The sequence below is a fragment of the Salminus brasiliensis genome, chromosome 13 (assembly GCF_030463535.1).
Source record: "Salminus brasiliensis chromosome 13, fSalBra1.hap2, whole genome shotgun sequence".
NCBI lineage: Eukaryota > Metazoa > Chordata > Actinopteri > Characiformes > Bryconidae > Salminus > Salminus brasiliensis.
Window position 1 is genome coordinate 8,514,014 of NC_132890.1, and position 22,298 is coordinate 8,536,311.

A 22,298-nucleotide genomic window follows, 5' to 3' on the forward strand; every position below is an offset into this window, starting at 1 on the left:
TTAACCCATAAGAGCCCACAGTGACATATGTGTCACAGACCCTTTAGAAGATGTGGAAGCTTCCTTCCAGCACTTTGTCCTTCACTTTAACTCATGAAGTCCCTAAGTGACATACACTCAACAACTAGAACGCGTCACAGGACCGTTTGTGAATGTGTGGATGCGACTTCAAGAAAATAATGTTGTACCTGAGCCAAAACCAGCTCATTTTGTGAGCATTGTTTGGTTCTGAAGGTCGGTTCCAACCCACTGAACCATTCATACACTTCAATAAAATGTCATGTAGTACACAGAACCAGTTCTGACCCCATTTCTAGAATATGATGATGGAAATCAAGTTACGAAATTGTTGATGTCATATCTGGATTTGAATCTTAAAATAATTACTGAGGTAGTCATGTGACCTCTATCACATTACAAAAACACAATAATGAGCTGCTTAATTAATTGGACTGTTTTCATTATTTTGCACAATATTCAAAACTGGGTCTGGGCTCGTATGGGTTAAATAAGACAGGCTCCTCAAAGATCCTCCCTGACCAAGTTTTAGTCATCTGCAGCTGATGAGCTGAATCTGACTCTTAGGTAGTAATAAATGTGGGGGTGTCCTAACTTTTCCCTCACACCAAATTCCATGACTAATTAATTACATTTTACATATGATTTTTGATTTTATTTTATTTTTTGTGTTTAGTTATATTACCTCCAGCAATGGGCCCAAAAAACTCCTATTGAATTCAGCTTAGTTTCCATATTTAGACGTATGGACTTTTTAAAACTTACATAGCATTTACATAGTACATCAAACTAGTTAAATAAATAAAGAATTCCCCTGACATCGGCCCTTTACCTGCCCCCACACCTCATCTTCATCTTTATTTCCCAGTACTTGTGACTGTACTGCCTGGCTCAGTGATGATTACTTCTCCTTTGTTTCACAGAAAAGCAAGCATAACGTGTACACACATGCAGACTGTGAAAGAAGAACAGAACTGAGCAAGAGAATGATATATAGGCATAAATAAATAAACACATAAAAATAAACCTCCCTTACGTTTCTCTTTGAGCCTCTTTTTAAAAGTTTCCTCTGTATGGTAGACTGGATAAGACAGAGTAACGAAATACAATATCTTTTGTTACTGCGTGTGTCGAAACACTGGCCATTGTTTTATGGAAACAGACATGCAGCAGTCGTATACAATCACATAACACATTAAAGACACCAAAAGCAAGTATGCATTCTATTACAGCCCCTTGTCTTTTTCACCAAGGAGTTAAAGTTCGCACTGTAATACCACACTAGCACGTCAAAACTTGGCCCTGGACAAGGGTAGATTCCCAGAGCATGCTGGGGCAAGTGATGTGGCTCTGAGTAACAGTGGCTTTGCCTGACCCACCTCTCTCGGGGCTTTCTAAGCCTGCAGGTGTGGGTGATCTGGACCCTGTTTCATCCTGTAGCCTCCTCAGTTCTCCATCTCTGCCATCCAGCTGCCTTCTTAACGTAACCAGCTCCTCCTACAGAACACACACGCATAAGTTGGGGAGTCGGGGATGAGGTGGGGGTGGTGATCATCACTGACCTTACTAACTCTCGTCAATAAATGCATACAAATCCTCAAAGCAATGCTCTAAAATCTAGTAGAAAGCCTTCTTCCCTGGACAGTAGAGACGGCTTCTTCAACAAAAGCAGGACAAACTATTTTTTTATATTTTTGATTTAACAAGAACACAAATGAGAAGGTGTCCAAATACTTTTGTTTATATAGTGTATGAATCAATCTGCATAATATTTTTCCATTACTATTTTGAATATATGCTACAGGCAATCCAGTCATTTTTTGTTTTACAAAATAGTCTGCTTCTAAATTATAGGACACTTGGCATATTTACAGGTCTAATGATCTAGTTTCTGTTATTTAACTTTTTTATTGACAAATAAAGAAAAATCCCAGTGACATAGTGTCATTTTTTTTTTGTTTGGACTCAGAATCTCTAAACTGGAAGAACCATACTTGATCCACGGCTTTCCTTCCATAGACCCTGTTTACACCAGGTCACTTAATGGAACTAGAATCTGGTTTGCATCTTGTTAAGATTTTAGTAGTAGTCAAGTGGGTTTCTGGTTAGTCAGACTGAAATCAGACTGCTGTGTGGGTATGGCATTTGGATGTACTGGGAGGAGTTTTGGTTGTTGAATGTGTCTTGGAGAGATGAATGCCATTACAGTGTTATAACATATTGGGTGCATTTACACTAGCCTTTTTATGCAGTTGGGCCATATCCAGACATAATCCTGATACTATAAAATTACCAGATGTAAACAGGCTCTTAATTTCTATTATTTTCTATAAATAATTAGACAGTTGGCTGCTTAACGAATTCTTGGCTATTTGTACTGGAGCATTATGCTAACAAAAGACCTGATTATAGATGTGTCAGTTTCATGCCCATGAAGAGAAGAACACACCATCATGACTTCATAGGCTTTACCACAAACCTTTGGCAAACCTCACGAACAGAAACCTCATGACCAGGTTCATGTTTGCTAAAAGGTACATGACAAGACCTGCAGAGCTCTGGGACAGAGTCTTCTGGACAGATGAAAAAGATTATCAGATTGTTTTAAATGGGTGTGAAAAAACAAGAGATCCTTTAACACTCCACCTCATCTAACCACCTCAACTGTTAAACATGGGGGTGTGAGCATGCATGTTTAGTGGATAAACTGCCTGGAAACTATGATTGATAGTGGCGATGTGGCTGCTAACTCAGATACCAGACAGCTGACATCTGCTCAGGTCTATTCAAATGCCTCAAAAAGCAGTGGATGACGTTTTGGTTGAAGTTCTAGCTACCACAGCTATAAAACATAATGAGGTTCACTGGAGTGCTATTTTGGGATTCTATACTCAGAGACCACAGCCCTATGACATCACCTAGAATCATGGCAAGGATGGCAAAGGGAAAAAGGTGGGATTTGGATTTCTTGTATTTGGCAAAGCCTTTTTATTTAACTGACTATATTAAATTCTACATGGACAAAAGAGTGAGTGTTCTAATAGAGCATTGACCGATTTTATTGATTTTATATTGTGATTATTGGTGTTTTACTCTGCAATGCTGTACTAAAATTCATCAGAAACTGTGTCAGAAAGATGCTGTTAACCCCTTGAATCCTTGAAACCACTGAAGGTTTGTGATTTTGTTATTGATGCAGCAACTATTGTGAATTATTTGGTTTAGCATCTTATGTGGAGCCCCACAGGGTTCTATTTTAGGGCCTATGAAACTGATGTTAGTTATGGCAATAATCTTATGAGTGGGCTTACATTCAGGATCTAAGGGGTTAATATTATGAACTTCAATATTTTTTGGGTGATTTTACTACATGGAACTACTGGTGAAGAGAAAATGCCTATGCAGCTATGGTTTATAATAATTTGTAAGAGGAACACAGATGTTTGTGGTTTTGTGGAATGTTTCACATGAAGATGGTGAAAGGGCAAATCATGTAAACTAAAAATACCAACAACAAAGTGAACTGTCAGGCAGGTGTTCACATGTATGCACTAATAAAATATCAGTATCAAGCCGTCATCCTGAGGTACGCCAACCTTTAGTGCCTGGATTTTGTGTTCCCTCCTCTGTTTTTCATACTGCATCTGGCCCATTTTGATTTTCAGGCTAGACAGCTTAGCCATTAGCGACTAGCAGTGGAGAGGTTAGCCACAGGGAAGAGACAGAGAGAGAAATTCAGCAGAGATGAAAAAGACACTTGAAGAAAGAAAGAAGGAAAGAAAGAAGAGAGGGTGAGAAGTTAGGTCAAGTATTCTGAAAGATCACAGAAGCTGAAGAAAATACTGAAGTATACAGAAGAATAAAAAGGTTTATGAGAAGAAGGTGAAGCAGTGGAAACAGACTGAAACACTACTCAGACAGCCTTCAGATACAGTAAAAGGTAATCATCAAGCTCACCTTAGTGGACTTCAGCTTCTTCTCATACTGCAACCGTTCATTCTCCATCTCAGAAATTCGATACCTCAGTTCATTAATCTCCAGAATCAAACCCTGAGAAGAGAAAAGACCCATATTACCACCAGTCCCAAAAAGATCCAGGAGTAGCTGTTTCACCGCTTAACCCTAATGATTAATTCAGTAAAGCACAATGTAGCTTTCAACACATTATATTACACACTGGATATCCAGTCAGATTAATGTAAATGTAAGACAGTCTCTAAGGGAGACAAAACAAGCCTCCAGTGACAGCAGCTTCATTTCAGCACTGGGGCCTTTCGGGGATAAGCTCTTTGTCAGGGAGTCCAGCTTTCAGCTGGAGATTTATGAATCAGTAAACAAGCCTCAACTGCCTGGAGTCATAAATACTTTATACCACAGTAAAGTTTCAACAGTGTAAATCCAGACACCTGATTTTAAAGATCTGTCGGATAGCTGGGGGAAATTCTACAAACACTACACAGACAAAAGTATTGGTAAAGGTAAAGAAAGTGAACAAAGACAGTGTACACTGTACAGCGAAATGTGTCCTCCGCATTTAACCCATCTGTGGTAGTGAACACACACTCACACACACACTAGTGAACTAAGGGGCAGTGAGTACACACACACCCAGAGCGGTGGGCAGCCAACTCCGGCGCCCGGGGAGGGAAAGCTTTCTACTATTTTTAAGCATTGCTGTGAAGAGTTGATTGCATTTATGTGACAAGATCGTTAATGAGGTCAGGATGTTGGATGATCACCACCCCACCTCATCCTCAACTCCCCAACTTATCCCAAACGTATTTGCTGGAGCACCATAACCATCATTCCAGAGAACACAGCTCCACTGCTCCATAGTTCCATTCTGGTGGGCTTTATACCCACACCCGGCATTAGGCAGCATGGTGCCAATAGGTTCATATTTAACTGCTCCAGATATCTGCTCCTACTCTATTGACAATACTTCTCTATAAGGACTAGGCAAGCTCTGTTTGTCTATGTCAGCAATGGGTGAAACCCCATAATAGTTGAATGCATTTATTAAAAGAGGTGTCCACAAATATTTAAACATGCAGTGTATATCACACTTATTAACAAACTCATGGCAAAGCTTCAGTTTTGAGACTCAAGTTATATAAATCCATTTTCTTACAGGTTAAAAATAATCTTTAATGAAACAGCATGCAACATTGGGGTGGCCTTAAACCATGGGACGGCAAGAATCACAGGAAACAGGCCTGACATTTCTTATCTTAAAAGAGCTCCTGTAAGTTAAAATTGAATTCCTCACTGGTGTAGTATGTAAACTTGGCGTCAACCAGTTTTTGTCCATATATACAAACCAACACATTAACATAGCATGCAAAGGTTTTAGGCCCCAGTGAAAATTAGATCTACAAGCTTATCTGGGCCTATTTACTCAGTAAAACAAAGATATTAGGATAAATACTGATAACATTCATTTTCCTCATGGGAAGCTAGTATTATGCATAGCTCTCATCCATCTGGTTTGGTAAATTAGTGCTTAATGATGGTAAATCAGCTGCTGAAAGAATCAAACACATCCATGCTGTGCTGGCTGGGGGCATCCAGGAGAAATCTAGCTCAGAAGATCTCAAGTCTTGATCCCTTTTACTGTATTTATGTTTACCTGCAAATGTTCTAGTGGGATCTGGAGTTTACAGTTACAGTACAGATACTCTTATTTTTATTACTGCTGTGCTAATTCTATAGCAGTTTAGCTCTGCCCATTGAAGCTCTGCCCAATTTTTTTTCAATAAGGTCATGGCAAACAGAATCAGAACAGCTGCAAAACCACCTGTGTCTTTGCTGTGCCGGGGTCTTAAATGTTGCCTGTAGTCAAAAAGTTGTTTGCTCAAAAATTGTACTGCATTTGTCAGCATGTTGGGATAAGGAAAACATCACCCCTGTGTTTAACAGCTTTTGGTGGGAGGTGCTGGCTGCATGCAGGTGCAGGGAAGGGCCATCTCTTAGTCCCTAATCTGAGTGGAACATCTCTAAAAGGAGCATCTGTTCAGACTCAAAATTTGTCCATCTGTTTTTCGCATTATAGGAAGACTCAATCCAATCTGGCCAAAGAGACAAGAGCACCAACACAAGCTTCACCAAAAGCTAAACTGTGTATCCACAAACAAACTCCTGCCACCTTCCAGAGAACATGAGGCGTCCATCTGTTTTCACTGCGTCCCTCGCGATCCATAGTGTCTTTCCACAGCACTGGTACAAACCCTTCCCTTGGACCCACACTCAACACCCACTCTCAGGAAACTCAGCATTCTGCTCCCAGACTCGCACATTCACGGAGGGAGCAAAGCTTCCGCACTAATAACTACTTTCCAGGGAGAAGAAAAGCCACCCAAAACAACTCTGGAGAGGAAATGGCTTTTGGCAGAAACTGTTTTGGCCTTAGCTTTTGTCCAGATAGCAAATGAAGCACAGCATGGATAAAAGCCCACTATTCCAACGGCCTGGAAGAGACCTGTGTACCACAACAAAAACAGTGTGTGACTGGATGTCAACCAAGTGCAAGCCAGACTTCATAAAGATTAAAAATAATCGTTACAATTCGTTCTGCCTTCTGCTTCAAACATCTGTCAAAACAAGACACTGTCTGCTGATGCATGAAATATTGGAAAACAAGTCGAGACATCTTGCCCAATACAACCCGCAGAGGGATTAAAAAAAACCTTTAACAAAAAGGGATGTTCCTAACCTCACTACCATCTCTGAACCGATCATCAAAGTCTATCCTGTCTTTTTCCATGGCAGTCAGCTTTAGTTTCAGGTTGGAAATCTCAGACATCAGCTCCAGCTTTTGGGTCTCCAAGGCTGACCTGAGGAGGAGCTCCTAGAAGCAAAAGAGGGGTAGAGAAGTTAAATGCATGGCTAGCTCATTTAAAGGACAAAGCACCATAGCGTGTAATATATAGACAGTGGTAGTCCTGAGATCATGGGCCACAGAGATGTGTCAAAGTGCAAAATGTCACTTGTGTGACAAAGTCTACATTCATTAGTACACACTATAGACATAAGTGTTGGGACACCTGTTCATTCATTGTTGCTTCCAAAAACAAGGGTGTTAAAGAGAGTTTATCCTGCTTTTGTTGGTGTCTCTACTGTCCAGTGATGGTTTTCTTTTTGGAGCATTGCTGTGAGGATTTGATTGCATTCGGCTATGAGGTCAGGATGTTGGATGATCAAAACCGCATCCCATTCCCAACTCCCCAAAACTCCTTCCCCAAAAATCCCAAAAGTATTGCATGAAGCACCAATCATCATTCCAGATAACACAGATCCACTGCTCCACAGTTCAATGCTGGGTCCAAATGTCCACAAACATTTGCATATATGGTTTATATACCACTATAACGCATGCATGGGATTAGGCAGCATAGTGCCAATATGTTCATGTTCATCTGCTCTAGAGAGTCCTATTCTATTGGCAGTACTTCTTTACAGGGACTAGAGAAACTGTGTGCGCGCATTTGCACATCTGTGTCAGCAACAGGTGCAACTTAAAATAGCTGAATGCATTTATTAGAACAGGTGTCCGCAAATATTTGGACATATAGTGTTCACTGAATTGTTAGTCTGTATATTTTTCCATCTTTTTCCACATGATGACAAAATATAACTCTGGTATTGGGACAATACAACTTGTACACCACTGTAGCACATTTACATCAACATGGTAAAACCTGTGTTTACCCAGACTTAATTACTTAAAGTACATTCTACAAGATTATGGTGTCAATCTGATGCCTAGTTCTGTTTTAGGTGGCAGCTTTATCATTTGGTCATGAAAGCAGCTAGTTGTGCAACCTACCTGCTGTAACATTTCCTCTGTGGCATTCAGCTTGTCACGGTGTTCCTCAAGGCACAGGTCTAGGTCTCGTATCTTTTCTCCCTGAGCTTCCACTTGGTCTGTCAGAACACTCACCTGCAAAGCATTAATTTTACTTGAAAATTAAGCAGCTGTATGATAATGCTGAAGATCTGTTGATTGAAGACCTTTATACTATGGATGCACCCATCCGATACTAGGATTGGATATCAGTCCCGATACTAACAAAATTAGCTAGATCAGGTATCAGATAATGAGTCTGATTCAAAGAACCGATCCATTCATGCAAGCCGATTCTCACACTGCTGGTATTCTAGGCTTCATAACCCAGGATCAGAGTGCCTCTTGACCTGCCATCAACTATCAGCGAGTACTCTAGGTTGTCTTCCATATAAGGAGAACCGAGAAGGGAGGAGCTGCCAGCTCCTCTTTAGTCTTACAGACTTTGAATTTCAGAATAAAAGTCAACACTGTGCCGAGGTCCAGCACAGTTATTGATTTTAGTGACCAATAAACAGAAATTGGATCCATTCATATCTGTATTAATTTGTTATAGTTTGTTTTACAAAGTCAGTAAAGTAATGATTACGTCAATCCTGATGCCTTAAGTCTCTCTCAGATGGTCAGGTTTATGATTTATTAATTCAACAATGGTATCAGATCGGTATTGGAACAGAAAAAGATGGATTGTTACATCCCTACTTTATACACATACAAATCCAAATTACAAAAGAGGAGACATTCTCAAAAGGTACCTGAAGAACGAGCGATTCCTTGTCACTTTCAAGGCGATTAAGTCTGTCCTGGTAAATGTCACCAGCCACTGAAATGTGTCCATTAGACTGTAACAGAAAAACAGAAAAAACACAATATAAATGTATTCTGGGGTCTAGAATTCTAAGATCTATTTACTAATTATAGTAATTATAGTATTAATTAGTATCGGCCACAGGGAGATCACTTCTTCACAAATTTGAAGAAAGAAAAGCATTTCAGAAAATGACAAAGAAGGTTTTTTTTAACAATTTTTTACAAGCTCTGTCTCTAATCCAAGTGTTTTCCATGAGCTCTTTGTTCTCCTAACACCACCTTAAATGGTGAATGGACCAACACAAATCTCTGAGTAAACACCCTGAGTTATGGTATTACATGCTGACTCTGGCATTCCTTTGGCAGCCCTCCAACCCTCTCTTTCTCTCAGCATACTTGATGAAGATAACCAACATCAGGGTATTAGTTTATTCAGCCATGGCATGGTACATATCATTTCTGTCCAACTGCCTTAAAAAACCTGGTAAACACAGTGTAATTATTCTATGCTAAGACAACACTACTGGCTACTATGAGTATGTTGCCAGAACTGTAACTGCACCAAACAAAAGCCTTACTAGATACAAATATTCAAAGAGAAATTCCAGTTCCAGTAGATTAATAATAGTGTGGTGTTGCTATCTGCCTATATGTAGCAACAAACAGCAGTAACACGACCCTGTTACAGAGGCAGAATGCGTACCAGGTGGCCCTGCAGCCACTCCACTAGACTGTCTGCAGTAGAGTCAGGGATTTGGCAGCGTAGTCCCTCTCTTTCTTCTGAGTCCATGAGCTCCAGAACCCCCCTCAGATCCTCCAGCAGGTGCAGGGCCCGCAGGCTGCCGATGAACGGCGAGGTTGGGGACTGGCAGTCAAAGATTCCATTGGTGTAGTCCAGTGCCTTGGAGCCTGTGAGACATTGAAAGCATGTCAAAAGGTTCCTCATGCAGATGTTTTTTGTGGTGATGACATTTAAGCAGAATGAATGGAAGAAAGAGGACTTGTCTCTGGATAAAGGAATGGACTGTTCCTGAAAACATCGGCAAACAAATGATACTGGATGAAAGGTAACCAGTGTTAAACAGTGCTTTAACAATACAGCAATTCCCAACATTCATTTATGAATTAGCTCCAATGAAGAATGTGCTTTAAGCAGCCTGAGGTAACTTCAAAACGAGACCTATTGCTGTGTGCCCCACTAAGGAACGGTGATTCCTGAATCAAGGAACAATCGTGAAAGACATTGGTTTTAATTACTTAATAACGTGCATCCAAAACAGTGTGCCCTTCTGCTGAGCCTTGGGGGCAACTCTTTGACTACAGGCCAGGGAATATGAGGCTGAAATAGACTAGAATAAAGGCTATAGTTACCCAGACCTCAAGGCATCATGTGATGTGACAGGCTACTTCTACTTGAAATGCCAGCCCTATAATTAACTAGTGCTGAAAAACAGCATTACTTCATGAGACAGTCCATTGAGACTAAGCATCAATGATTGTCAAACCTACGGCTATTGCTATGAAAGCCACCAAACACTATACCCTTTAAATAGCTCCTATTTTCTAGCACGGACACCATACAATAACACTGCACGGACAATAAAAGCAGAACAAATAATAAGATATAATAAATTAATAAATGATTAAAGCAAAACAAAAAAACAACAACACTGACTTGTAAATGAAGGTCACGTAAAAAACAGCTAAATAGACTGTGGAAATGTACTGTTGCTGATGAATGTCTACCACTGAAACGCTGAACATACCTGCATTAAAGTGACAGACCTCAAGCTGTGACATGTGCAACAGCAGGTGCAAAAAAAGCTTTCAGAGAGAAGGCTATACAGCATTAAAACCAAGACTACCAGGCTGAGGGACAGCTACTTCCCAGAAAAGAACAGCTGTTACTTCCCAAGACTCAAGAAAGCAGGGAAGCGAATGGGGGCAAGGCTAAAAGCTAACCTGGCTAGTGCTGGGTGATATGAAATCAATATCATGGTTAATTGATAATTTTACCTCGATTACGATTTATGAATGATTATATAAGCCACTAGAGGTACTCAGTTGGCTCATTGTTCAAGTTCTCCTTCATGTTGCTTCCATGTTGCAGATTGGACGGGGCAGAGTCATGTGACCACACACTCTGTAGAGGTTCTGTATTTTAGACTATGCTATAATATGCAACTTCTGCAAGCCAAGGCCAGAGCTGTAAACTAGCCAATAAAGGCAGAGCCTTTTGTCCATTTCTGGAGGGTTCTCCCCCCCCCCATCAAGCCCTCCCTAAAAGGAAAATTTACACTCACTATTTATACATCAAAGAAAAACGTAATACTCAATAAATCATTCTGCAGCACCTTAAAGACTGAATTCTACACTGTATTCTGTACAACCGCTGTATCCATGTGCTGCTGTTATCCTGTTATTGCCTCTCAGGGCACTGCTGAAATGAGGGCTACCTTGTTTATCTCTTGGATCTCCCATGTTATTGTAATTCAAATGCTATTGTGTGCTTTTAGTATGACTGTTGCCCTTGGGACCAGAGTACCACTTCCAATTCCGTCCACTTTCATGTACAACATGACAATAAACTATTTCTAAAACTATAACTATAAACTATTTTAAATACAAAGCAGAAGATTTACCTGCTATGATGCCATCCATTTGCTCCAAGGCAGCAGCTAACATATCACTGGCATCGGACATCATCTTGAGGCCACTGAATTAACCCTGGAAGAAGAAAAGACAGGTAATGAGATAAAACATCAGAACAGAAAATGCGTGATATCAAATAACTCAATAACTCAAGCTACCAAACGTTTTTCTCTCACAAATACAGAAAGCTCATCACTTGCTAGCGAGCGCAAGGAAGGGCCATAAAAGCAGACGCAACCTATATTTTAATACCAGTATTTAATACCAGGGTGAGCATGACCAGTAATTATCTTCTCCAGAGGAAGCAGGAGCAGTAGCTGCAGTTTGTACATGTATTAAGAGGGCAGATCATGATCTGATTAGTGGCCTACAAAGCTGTAACTTTCCAAAGTGAATTACAAAACAACAACAACAACAACAACAACGCCCAATCAACAAGGTCTGTATAGTGAACCGCACAGGATTGGGGAGTTCCTGCCGCTTGTGTTCTTGCTCTAATGTCCAACAACACAACAAATCTTTTGGGTGAAAGGTTGGATGATTCCGAGCTCCTCCACTGTTCCTCGGGTTACCCAGTCAGGATACGACCACTGGCCGTATATCTGAAAGAATAATTGAGCCATTTACCTCAATTATTGGCATGGTGTTCGAGCTGCTACTCGGGACACAGGGCACTCTGTTGAGGGACCAGTGGAGGCACACAGTGGGGCTCTTTTGGACCACTGCCCAAGAACACAGCGGCGGCTTTCTCTCTGCCTCAGTCCTCAGAACAAACAAGTGAAGAGCAGCCCTGTCATGTTCTCATATCCACTCCACCAGGCGTGGACCACTTTCTGAGCTAAAACCAGCAATGCTTACGGAAACGTGGAACTTCCAAAAATGAACCATGTTTAAAAAAAAAAAAGAAAGAAAGAAAGAAAGAAAGAAAAAGCAGGTTGGGATACAACTGGTAAGGCCACCATCGCTGTGCTTTGCACTAGCATATAAAAGATTTATGGCACTGTATTCAATGAATCTGTGTCAGGCGATAGATTTAGCTCTCGTGAAGCACAATGTAGCTTCTAGACTGCTAGCCGCTATTCTTCTCAACACAGCAGCTTGTGAATTTCCAGGTTGGAGAAAGTGTTTAATCACCAAGCTGAATGGAGAGTTTTATTTAAACAGCTGGTCTAACACACTGGTGACACCCAGCATTCAGACAGCGGTTTTCACTTTCATAGAAACCACCCACAAACACACATGCCACATCAAAGACAGAAAATCCATGTTGGAGAACATGTAAACCAACACTCAGCTTAAGTCTATTACTTTATCACTCATTACAGGGGCTCACCCATCTAGGTACGTCAATGATTTATGCATGGAGGTGGATCCTGCTGGAAGAAGTACCGTGAGGGCTTTCTACAACAGCTCTGAACTTCTGGAGATGTCCCACAGAAAGAACCCCCAGCAATCCCAAAATTACACAGCAAATGCTGTTTTGAGTAAATGACTATTTAGTCAGCATTCCTGAAAAAGGAGAGGAAACCTAACAGCATTAATTTGTCCAGAGACCATTTCTGTCAGGCCTGACTGGCGTATCTATGCTGGTGGGTTTGACAGAAATCCTTTCAAACACTGCCTTATTTCATAAAATCCCTTTCTCATCAAATAGCATAATTCCAAAGTCCACAGCAAGTTCTGAACGTGTAAACGTCCTGGTTTTGCAGCAGTCACACTTCTGTCAAATGAAATGGGATTCGAAGGCCTTTCTGCACTACAAGCTAAACAGTACAAAACCAGAAGCATCTCAGCAGTTTTGAAGTTGGAGTCAGAAACCAAATGATGCAAAACACAGCAAACGTTTCACATCGGTACGGCAGTCCGTCATGTCCTAGAACACGGGGACCAGCATGTGCCTTTCAAGCAACAGCATCGCTGGACACAGGAATTAAAATGAGGTGCGGGGGTGTCAAACACGAGTCAGTCTTCCCAGTGGAAACATTTACATTTAAGGCATTTAAGCTGCTAGTTTGTATCAACTAGGATCCAAAGACACCTCTAAGCTTAAAAACAACCAAGCACAAAAGTCAGTATGAAGACCACAATACTCTACATTTCGCACAAATACTGCGTTTGAAGACAGCGAGCGCCTCTGCTGTTCGGACACCCAGGGGGAAGTTCGTTCCACCACTTCGGTGCCAGGACAAAAAGGGCCAGGGCGATTGTCGGATCTTGAGGGATGGCGGGTTAAGTCAAATCATACTTGAAGCTCGAAGGGCTCTTGGTACTGATCGGCTTTTAACCATCTAGTATGGAAAAAGGATGCTCCACTCTTGGCTTTGTAGGCCAGCGTCAGGGTCTTGAATCTGATGCGGGAAGCAGCTACAGGAAGTCAGTGAGGAGAGTTGAAGACGACCCGTGTCGCTGCATTCTGGATGAATTGCAGGGGCCTGATGGTCTGCAAACGGAGACCAGCCAGAAGAGATTTGGAGTAATTAAGTCTTGAAGTGACAAGAGACTGAACAAGCACCTGGGTGGCCTGTCTCGAGAGGAAGGGTCGCACTCTCCGCATTTACAAAACACGTCCGGACCCAGACGCCACTTAGGAACAAATGACACTTGCAATTAAAACCAATGTTGTTGTGTGTTGGCATGAAAGTGGAGTTGGTCTAGAAGATTTGCTTGTGTTGTCTCCTCGGCCCACAGTCAGCTGCGATAGACTAAACAGTGTTCAAAGGCCATGAAATCTTTAAGGTCAGGGCAAACATGTTGTTAGTGATTGCTGGGTCTTCACTGAAAGAACAGTGCTGCACTATGGCTGCTGAAATGGTGTCCAAGCGATTAAACAGTGTTTAAAATGGGAAGGAGACAAATAAGCATTACACCCTTTGACTCGACAGGTCAGAACTTAAAGCCAAAACAGTCTGCTGAGAATAAAGCTTTAGGTGAAGCTACACCAGTCTAATGAAAACGCTCTTTATTCTGTCTAAAAACAAGACCATGGTTAGAACTGAACCTCCTCAATAATAGTGTCCAAAAATGGTCTTGGACTTACCATGCACCTGGAGTGAAGGCATTAACCCCTTAAACAGCCTATGGCCTGCCGGCGGGCCAAAAGCGTTATTACAAACTTCTATTACCAAGGAATAACCCCACCCGTTTGTACAGAGGTCCCTGTTGTTACTCAATAATAGTGTGTAGCCTTTATGCGTAAGGTGCTTTTTGGGCCCTTTCCAAAAAAAAAAAAAAACTGCTCAGAAAAAGAAAAAGCTTTTTTTTGCATTTTTATGCGCTCGGCCAGCATGAAGAACCTTGTTTTGGTTCTTCAAGTTTAAACTCTAGAACCTGTTTATACTGCAAAATGTCCAATTAAAGAAAATAAGCCTCAAAAACCCTTTTCTAAAATCACAGGGGTCACAAAGAACAACTTATTTAGGAATCCTACAGTTTAGTCCCACCCGTTCACGTCGCAGTTCTCAGTAACAGTAATAAAGACAGGTTGGAATATGGTCTTCAGAAATGAAATGCTACTATACTGGGAGCGCGAAAGCTAGCATGTGCTTTCTCCGGGTCACATGAAGCCGGCCGAGCACATCTTTTCAACTGTTAAAGTAATGTCTTTGGACAGCTGAACAGCGTTCCTCATTGTGCACATTTTTCCTCTACTGATTAATGCACCTTGTTCAAGCATAAGAACTTTTACAGTACAGATTTTTACATATTTCTGCATTTTGATGGAACAATATAAACTAGGAATTTTTATGGAACACCTGTTTCATAGTAGAGATGGGCAATATGCCAATATTTTATTGTATGAAGATACATTTTGTTCTCGAGTTACACAAAATACTTTTCTCAACATATCACATATGTATCAGATATCGTCAGTGCTTAAAGAGCACAGACCAGCTGCATGTTTCATTACAGAGAGTGTAATTAGTGCTGTTTAATTAAAAAAGATGAAGTGGCACAAATTCTGAATAAATATCCGCTACTGGTGCATTTTATCGCTGCATAAAAATATTGTGAAAAATATTGTTATCTGTGGAAATGTCTTTAAATATTGTGTAATATTTTTACTGTATCACCCAGACCTATTTTATAGTTCTAAATAATTAAGCTGTCTGTCCAAAGTACAGTATAGCGCTCACGGTATAACTCAGTGCTGAGAAAATGTAACGTCTCGTTACGAGTTTATAACTGAACACTTACACACACACACTCTCACACACACACACACACACACACACACACACACTTTGGAACTAGTACACACTGCTTTGCATTGCAGATTCTCGCAGTGCTGGAATTTCCTCTCGTGGCTGGAACACAATGGCTCGCAGCCCAGGCAATGATAACACAAGGTCTTTGTGATGCTCATCACAAACACAATCACTGTATAGAACTCCAAGAGATTCAGGAATTAATGCTATGAGCAAGCAGGAATATTGTGCATTCCAGATACATGTGGTCAGTGGAATTTCACACCAGACTGAGGCCAAACGGAGGAAAACAAGGAATTTCACAAGAATGCAAAAAAAAAAAAAAAAAAAGTGCATACCAACAAATTTGGGTTCTACACTTATTTCTACTGTAAACTCCAGGGTGGAGAGGGCTTTGAACGTAGGCCTGAGCTACAATATCAGTGTCTTCCGGTGGTATTGCATGTTGCAGCTAGTCTTGGAACCTAACTAGCAGCACTAGACCGGTAATTTCAGTGCTCCTTAATTGAAAGGAAGCAGTTGACTCCTAATACTCGGAATGCAAATATTTCCCTCTGTTTTGCTCTCCCAGTAGGCACGCCTTGGAGCAACACTCAAGCTTCCCTGCAATAGAAAGTAACAAGCGTGAAGCAGAAAAAGAAAGAAAGGCTCTAATGGCCTTTGAGATCCATCAGACTGGGTGCCTCTGGGCTACACTCCACTGGGTCTGCTGTATTACCCACTGTCCTACTCTGAACCCTGAACTGTCTGACAGAAACAAACCTTCACTGGCACATGCTGGGGGAAAAAAATATCAGCCTTCAGGTCTTTTGTCTGGGGGAAAAAAATACAAGTATTTGTGGCAGGCAAGTCCTAGGTCAGCAGGCTTGCTGGAAGCCATGCATGTAAGAGCAGAAACAAGTTGCACAGGCAAGAACACACTCTGCCTCAGAACCCGTGCTGAACACTTCTCCATGTCATGGGAACAGAAGTGATTTCTATATGGTTATGCAATACAATAGAGCAGAAAGCCTAAACTACACACTGTTCTAGAAGACAATGAGGGTGTCATCTTACATTGCTTTGAGCATTATCTTTTCTTATATTAATATCATCGTAAAGGGCCCTTGAGCTCTTCTACACACTTGTCGGGGGATTTCTAGGCACCTCAGACTCATATAAAGCCACTCCATTTAATGGAAAAAATACACAGAACACACAAACAGAAATGTTTCTTTGTTACTTTGTCTGCACTCCTAGCCATAAACAATATTCCAGGATCAACCTTTGCACGCCAAAATCACAGCAATTTATTCATCCGCTGTGTTGAAATTGGTCATATTAACTGGGACACAGCTAATGTGACTAATTTGATCTTTTTATACACACACACAGACAGACAGACACACACACAGACACAGACAGACACACACAGTAATAATGTTCCTAATTTGGTACTGCCGTAGAATGCCAATTAACCCTTTCGTTCATAGCGCCCCCTAGAACAAGCAAGGAAAACGCCGGGTCCTAAGCTCCCCCACACCAGCTAACAGACACCTCGTCTAAGCATAGGAACATTTACAGTACAGATTATTAACAAATATCCACATTTCTAGAATGTTTCCAGGAAAAAAAGGAAATGGGGACAAAGGGAAAAGATGGGAAACGTACTGTGGCCTGTAGCAGTCAACATCTCTTTATAGAGTAATGGGAGAGAGCACAGTCTACCCACATAGAGAGCAGAGCCAATTGTGCTCTCTCAGACTCCGGCTGCTGGTGGCCAAGCGGCATGGCTCGGTATTCGAACTTGCGAGATCTTACTTTATTGACTCTATTGACAACTTATATTGTTATATGGAGCATGCCGAGGGTCTCATTGTAAAAAAAGTTTTGGAGCATTTTAAATATTAAACTGTCAAAATATCACGATGCATATTGTGCACTGTTCTCGTGATTTAAGATTTCTCCCACATTTTCCAACTCTAATGACTAGTCAAGTCTAAAACTCTTTTTAGTTCTCTGCCAAAACCAGTAAGATTTTGATGAAGAATGTACATGTCTATACCCCAGCAGAAAACAGCACTGTGATACTTATCAACATGCTCAAAAATGTGCCATGTGATGTGCTCTCAAATGTCAGGTTTTTAATTATAACTCAGGGGTAAACTGCTGTGTTATTTTGGTTTAGGCCTGGCGCCACACTTTATGGAGAGAAACATAAGCTGTTCTGATTTCCAGTTTTTTTCCCCCTAAGCACAAGGAAGCCTTTCTGTGACGGAAAACAGGTGACATACGATCGTATAGGAAAGAGTTAAATAGGCAATGCTGTTAATATCACAGCTACATTACATCAAAAAACACAGTCTCTTATTTACATGCATTAACATGGAATTTTTCTTGCATTATAAAAAAGGATTGTATTCTTTAAGCGGGCTACTGATTAGTGTCATGAAGTGGAGATACACACAAGGGCCGCCATTAAATACCGAGACTGTCAGCTCCTATACTCACGGACATCCGTCTGATGCCGGTTTTAAATAAGCCGTAAATAACCCGCTCCTATTCCAAGCCGGAGTGACACAGAAGAATATCACTTATTTCAGCCCCTCACAACCGCATGCAAGGGAGACGGACTGGTGGGCTATCTATAGCATGCAGTTTAACTAAAAACAAAATCCTAAGGCTAATCCATGTTTATGCTTATACACAAGCACAAACAGCCAACAAACAGATCAGCAAATCTGCACAGACTAATGACAGCTTCCTGTTGTCATAGGACACATTTTAGGTGTTGCACTGTGCAACAGATCCAGCAGACTGAACTGAGTAACGCTGCAGACAAGTAGGTTTTCTCAACATGCACTCCAAAATATCTCACCAAAATATCATTAATATACTCCTTCATAAGATTTATGACCGATAAAACCACTCAGATACATAGAAACCATGCTATGAAGAACACTGAAGTGTTTACACGTCGGCTCTTATATTGCCTGGACTGTACAGTTCAGTTTACAGTTTCTGAAGAAGGGCTTTCAGACTGTATATTTACAAGCACATTGTCTACTTGCCTGACCATGTATGCCACATTACATCTGTGCTGACCGAACCTGAAAAAAGAACTGTAGTCATACTGTAAGACATCTAGCATACCGTAAAACACTTAATATAACAATCCAAAATATCACCCATACAATATTCCTATTACCCTTATTATATATAAGCCTATTACTACCCTACATATATATATATATATATATATATATCTCATTACTATACTGACTATAAATGTCACCATACATCACTGAAACAACTCAGTTCACTGTAATCAGTATAAGTTAACTGCATAGATTCAACTTTACTCAAAATAGGCCAAAACATTGATCTCACACACGTGAACTCCTATACATGTAAAAGATTGGCAATGTAAAAAGATCTGAGTTCAAGTCATTTCTATTTGTAGAATTTGCAGCTACAGTCAGTGAACAGGGTTTGAAGGATGGGGGGAATGGACATCACTATGTTTACTATATATGATTATAGCAGACATTCTGCTAATTTCTACAGTATTCTCTACAGCTGGACGAGACTGTAAACATTATATTCTGATATTTAAAGACATTTACTGATATGCGATATTTACTGCAGTATTCAGACGCATAATTTTACTCAACATTTACAAAAAAGAAATACGCTATGTAATAAAACATGCAATTGCTCTTTAAGTTCTTTAAGCAGAAAAAGCAAAGCGTGTCTCGTGATTAGGTCTTATGATATGATCAAATGCTGTCATGTAGCACTCCTCTAAATAATCTATATTTCCACTCCATAATATTCTACCATACTCTTACAGCAATACAGTATTATACTTTCATTACAACAATTGTTCCAATTTACTGTAAAATTCTTCTAAAATTCCAGCAGGACATTTTACATTAATAATAGTATTCACAATTCAACAAAGTTTTTCGGGATGCACGGATATGGGAGTTTTGGGATGATAATATTAATATCTGATATATCACGTATAGATCAGATCTCAATCCCTCTAAAACACACAATAAAATGTAACACTTAGAAAATTATACATGCAGTAAAACAATTAATAAACAGCAGATATTGCATCTCAGCATCACTTAAATGTTCTGTTATTTTCCAGAGAATAATAAATCCTATTAAATATCATATCCACTAAATCTATCACATATCATTTGAGCAATTATTCATACAAATCTGATCCCATCATTCAATCCCTGATAGTTTAAGTATTAAATATTAAATACTAGATGAAATCTGGAAAGAATGAAGCTCAGACAGAAACCAAACACAGTCCGGCTGATTTCTGTGATTACAGAGAGGAGCAGGTAAAGGAGCCCCAGGCGACCTGAGCCTCAGGCTCCTCTCCATACTCTCAGTGTTTCTAGTGGGAAAAGCCGCCTGTTTCCGCCGTGATTACGTGGACCCCAGCCGGCTCGACCCCCAAACACCCCGTTTAATAACAGCAACTCGACACTCAGAGCGGATAACTGAGGCTTCAGGCTGTGTTTTCTGTATAAGCGAGTTTTTTACACAGAAACGTGGGAAAAACGCTTCTCCGGAATTTCAGACCCCCAGGCTCTGCAAACAGCACAGCACAGCACAGCACAGCACAGCACAGCACAGCACAGCACAGCACAGCACAGCACAGCACAGCACAGCACAGCACAGCACAGCTACCTTCCCAACTTTTTCAGCAGGTCTGAATAACGACGACAGACGAACCCATAAGGCGCCCAGTCTCCCGAGGAGCCTCCATAAGTTCACTACTGCTACAAGTACACGAGCAAGTTTGGGAAGTAGCTAGAATTCACTAACCCAGACAACCTCCTCCAACACGGCTTACCAGAAGTTCAGCTGCAGTCTAAACCATACAGGGTGGAAACGCGAGGTCAGTGCAGAGCCTCTCTCGCCCTCTTTTCTCTCTTTTTGTGATTTTTCAGAGGGTTTGTTCTTCCGACAACACTCCCAGCTCCCCCTCTCCCTGCGCCATGTCGACGGAGAGATGTGGATGTGCCTACGTCACTGGCTGGGAAAAGCCCGCCCCAAATCCAGGGGGACTGGCAAGAGAGTAACCGCTGAGGGCATTTCTGCTGGAGTCTCCGAGAAGCACTTTTTGGTGCTCTGAGAAACATAGAAATTACTGGTGTTTTCTTCAGTGGAAACTCTCAACTGAAATGCTGAATAGATGGCTATAAATCCTGTAATATTTATAGTGTTCCACTTTTTTTTTATAGGTTGTACTTTTTTATATCTTATCCCAAATATCATATAATAAGCTTGAAAGAACAAAGCTTACACAGCATGTACTGGTTAATGAACTGCATATTTAAAAGGTTTCAGAGTTATGGAAAATAAAAATGGCCACAATGCAGAAACAAGTGCAGGTAGGGAGGCATAATCTTCCTATACTCGACCAAACAGCTTTAAACTGGTGTTAAAAACAGTTATTAGAAAAATAAAAATAAAAAAGGGAGGATAATGATGCAAGTCGAGCAGAAGAGTTAGTTAGTAAGTTAATATTTTGTGTACTAACCTGCCAAACCCACAGTATTGTGGTTGATTCCTTGAAGTATTAGTGTGTAGTATGCAATTGGGACACAGCCCATATCTACAGTACCACCATAAAAAGCCATAAAAAAAAAAAAACAAGTGTAAACAATTGCTGTTGATCAGGTAGGGAGGCATAATCTTCCTATACTCGACCAAACAGCTTTTAACTGGTGTTAAAAACAATTAGGAATAATGCAAGTCTAGCAGGAAGGCAGCAGAAGAGTTAGTTAGTAAGTTAATATTTTGTGTACTAACCTGCCAAACCCACACTATTGTGGTTGATTCCTTGAAGTATTAGTGTGTAGTATGCAATTGGGACACAGCCCATATAACCATAAAAAAACACCATAAAAAGCCGTAAAAAAACAAGTGTAAACAATTGCTGTTGATCAGGTAGGGAAGCATAATCTTCCTATACTCGACCAAACAGCTTTTAACTGGTGTTTTTTTTTCCCCATTTCAGAGCAGTGATAAAAAAAAACAGTTTAGAAACAAAAAGTACCTATTCAGCAATTTTCACATTCAGGTACACGTCTCTGTGTAAAAAGCTACTAAACTTCAGAGTGTGGCGTTTTAACAAACTGCTTAAACTCAGCTTTTAATTTCAGAGCCAAGAAAACACCACATAGACGCAAAAAGAATGTTAAAGTTTCATTAAATTAAAAAAGAGTAAAAAAATTTTTTTTTTATTATTTGATTTTTATTATTGCCAATACCGATACCAATACCATATCGGTGCAACAGTAGTTAAAACCAATTGTGGACGTACTATATACAAATATACTATAGCTTCCTCAGAAGCAGAGAAGAGACACTAAAGTCTGGCTGAAGCGACAGTTTGTAGCAATTTCACCTCAAAGTAGCACTAAAATAATTTTGGCGCTCCACTACCTTATAATAGGGAAAGTGGCGTCCTGGCACGCTGCTACTGCACGGTGTAACTGTGGTGGAGCTGCATACTAATTACTAATTACATAAATACTAATTACATTTCTGTCAGTACTTTTTACTTCTGCTTTACTTCATTTATAGACTATAGCACTCTAAAAATGAACTCATGCTCTAAAAAGCAGGAGAAGATAGCTGTTTCCTCACTTTGTAATGTAATTAAGAAAATAAAGTTAGCAGAAATGGTGGAGGCCAAGAAACAGAGAACTGCTCGTAGAATTGCTTGACAATAAACTCAGAACCCCCCGTTTTTC

General features: G+C 40.5%; 1 protein-coding gene across 5 annotated transcripts in view; it reads right to left on the bottom strand.

The window, feature by feature from the left end:
• Positions 1-20,537, bottom strand: part of ppfibp1b (PPFIA binding protein 1b) — a 34,969-nt gene extending 14,432 nt beyond the window's left edge. For 2 of the 5 annotated variants that reach the window (XM_072695718.1, XM_072695716.1), the window contains exons 1-10: positions 20,390-20,537; positions 11,314-11,398; positions 9,375-9,580; positions 8,617-8,703; positions 7,844-7,957; positions 6,731-6,865; positions 3,976-4,068; positions 3,615-3,707; positions 1,398-1,515; positions 1,055-1,099 (exon numbers count right to left, since the gene is read on the bottom strand). In XM_072695718.1, coding sequence (XP_072551819.1) covers positions 1,055-1,099; positions 1,398-1,515; positions 3,615-3,707; positions 3,976-4,068; positions 6,731-6,865; positions 7,844-7,957; positions 8,617-8,703; positions 9,375-9,580; positions 11,314-11,377 — 955 coding nt within the window. In that variant the 5' untranslated portion in view covers positions 11,378-11,398; positions 20,390-20,537. The remainder of the gene's footprint in view (positions 1-1,054; positions 1,100-1,397; positions 1,516-3,614; positions 3,708-3,975; positions 4,069-6,730; positions 6,866-7,843; positions 7,958-8,616; positions 8,704-9,374; positions 9,581-11,313; positions 11,399-20,389) is intronic. The other 3 variants (XM_072695719.1, XM_072695717.1, XM_072695720.1) reach the window with 3 other exon arrangements.
• Between the last annotated feature and the right edge of the window lie 1,761 nt (positions 20,538-22,298).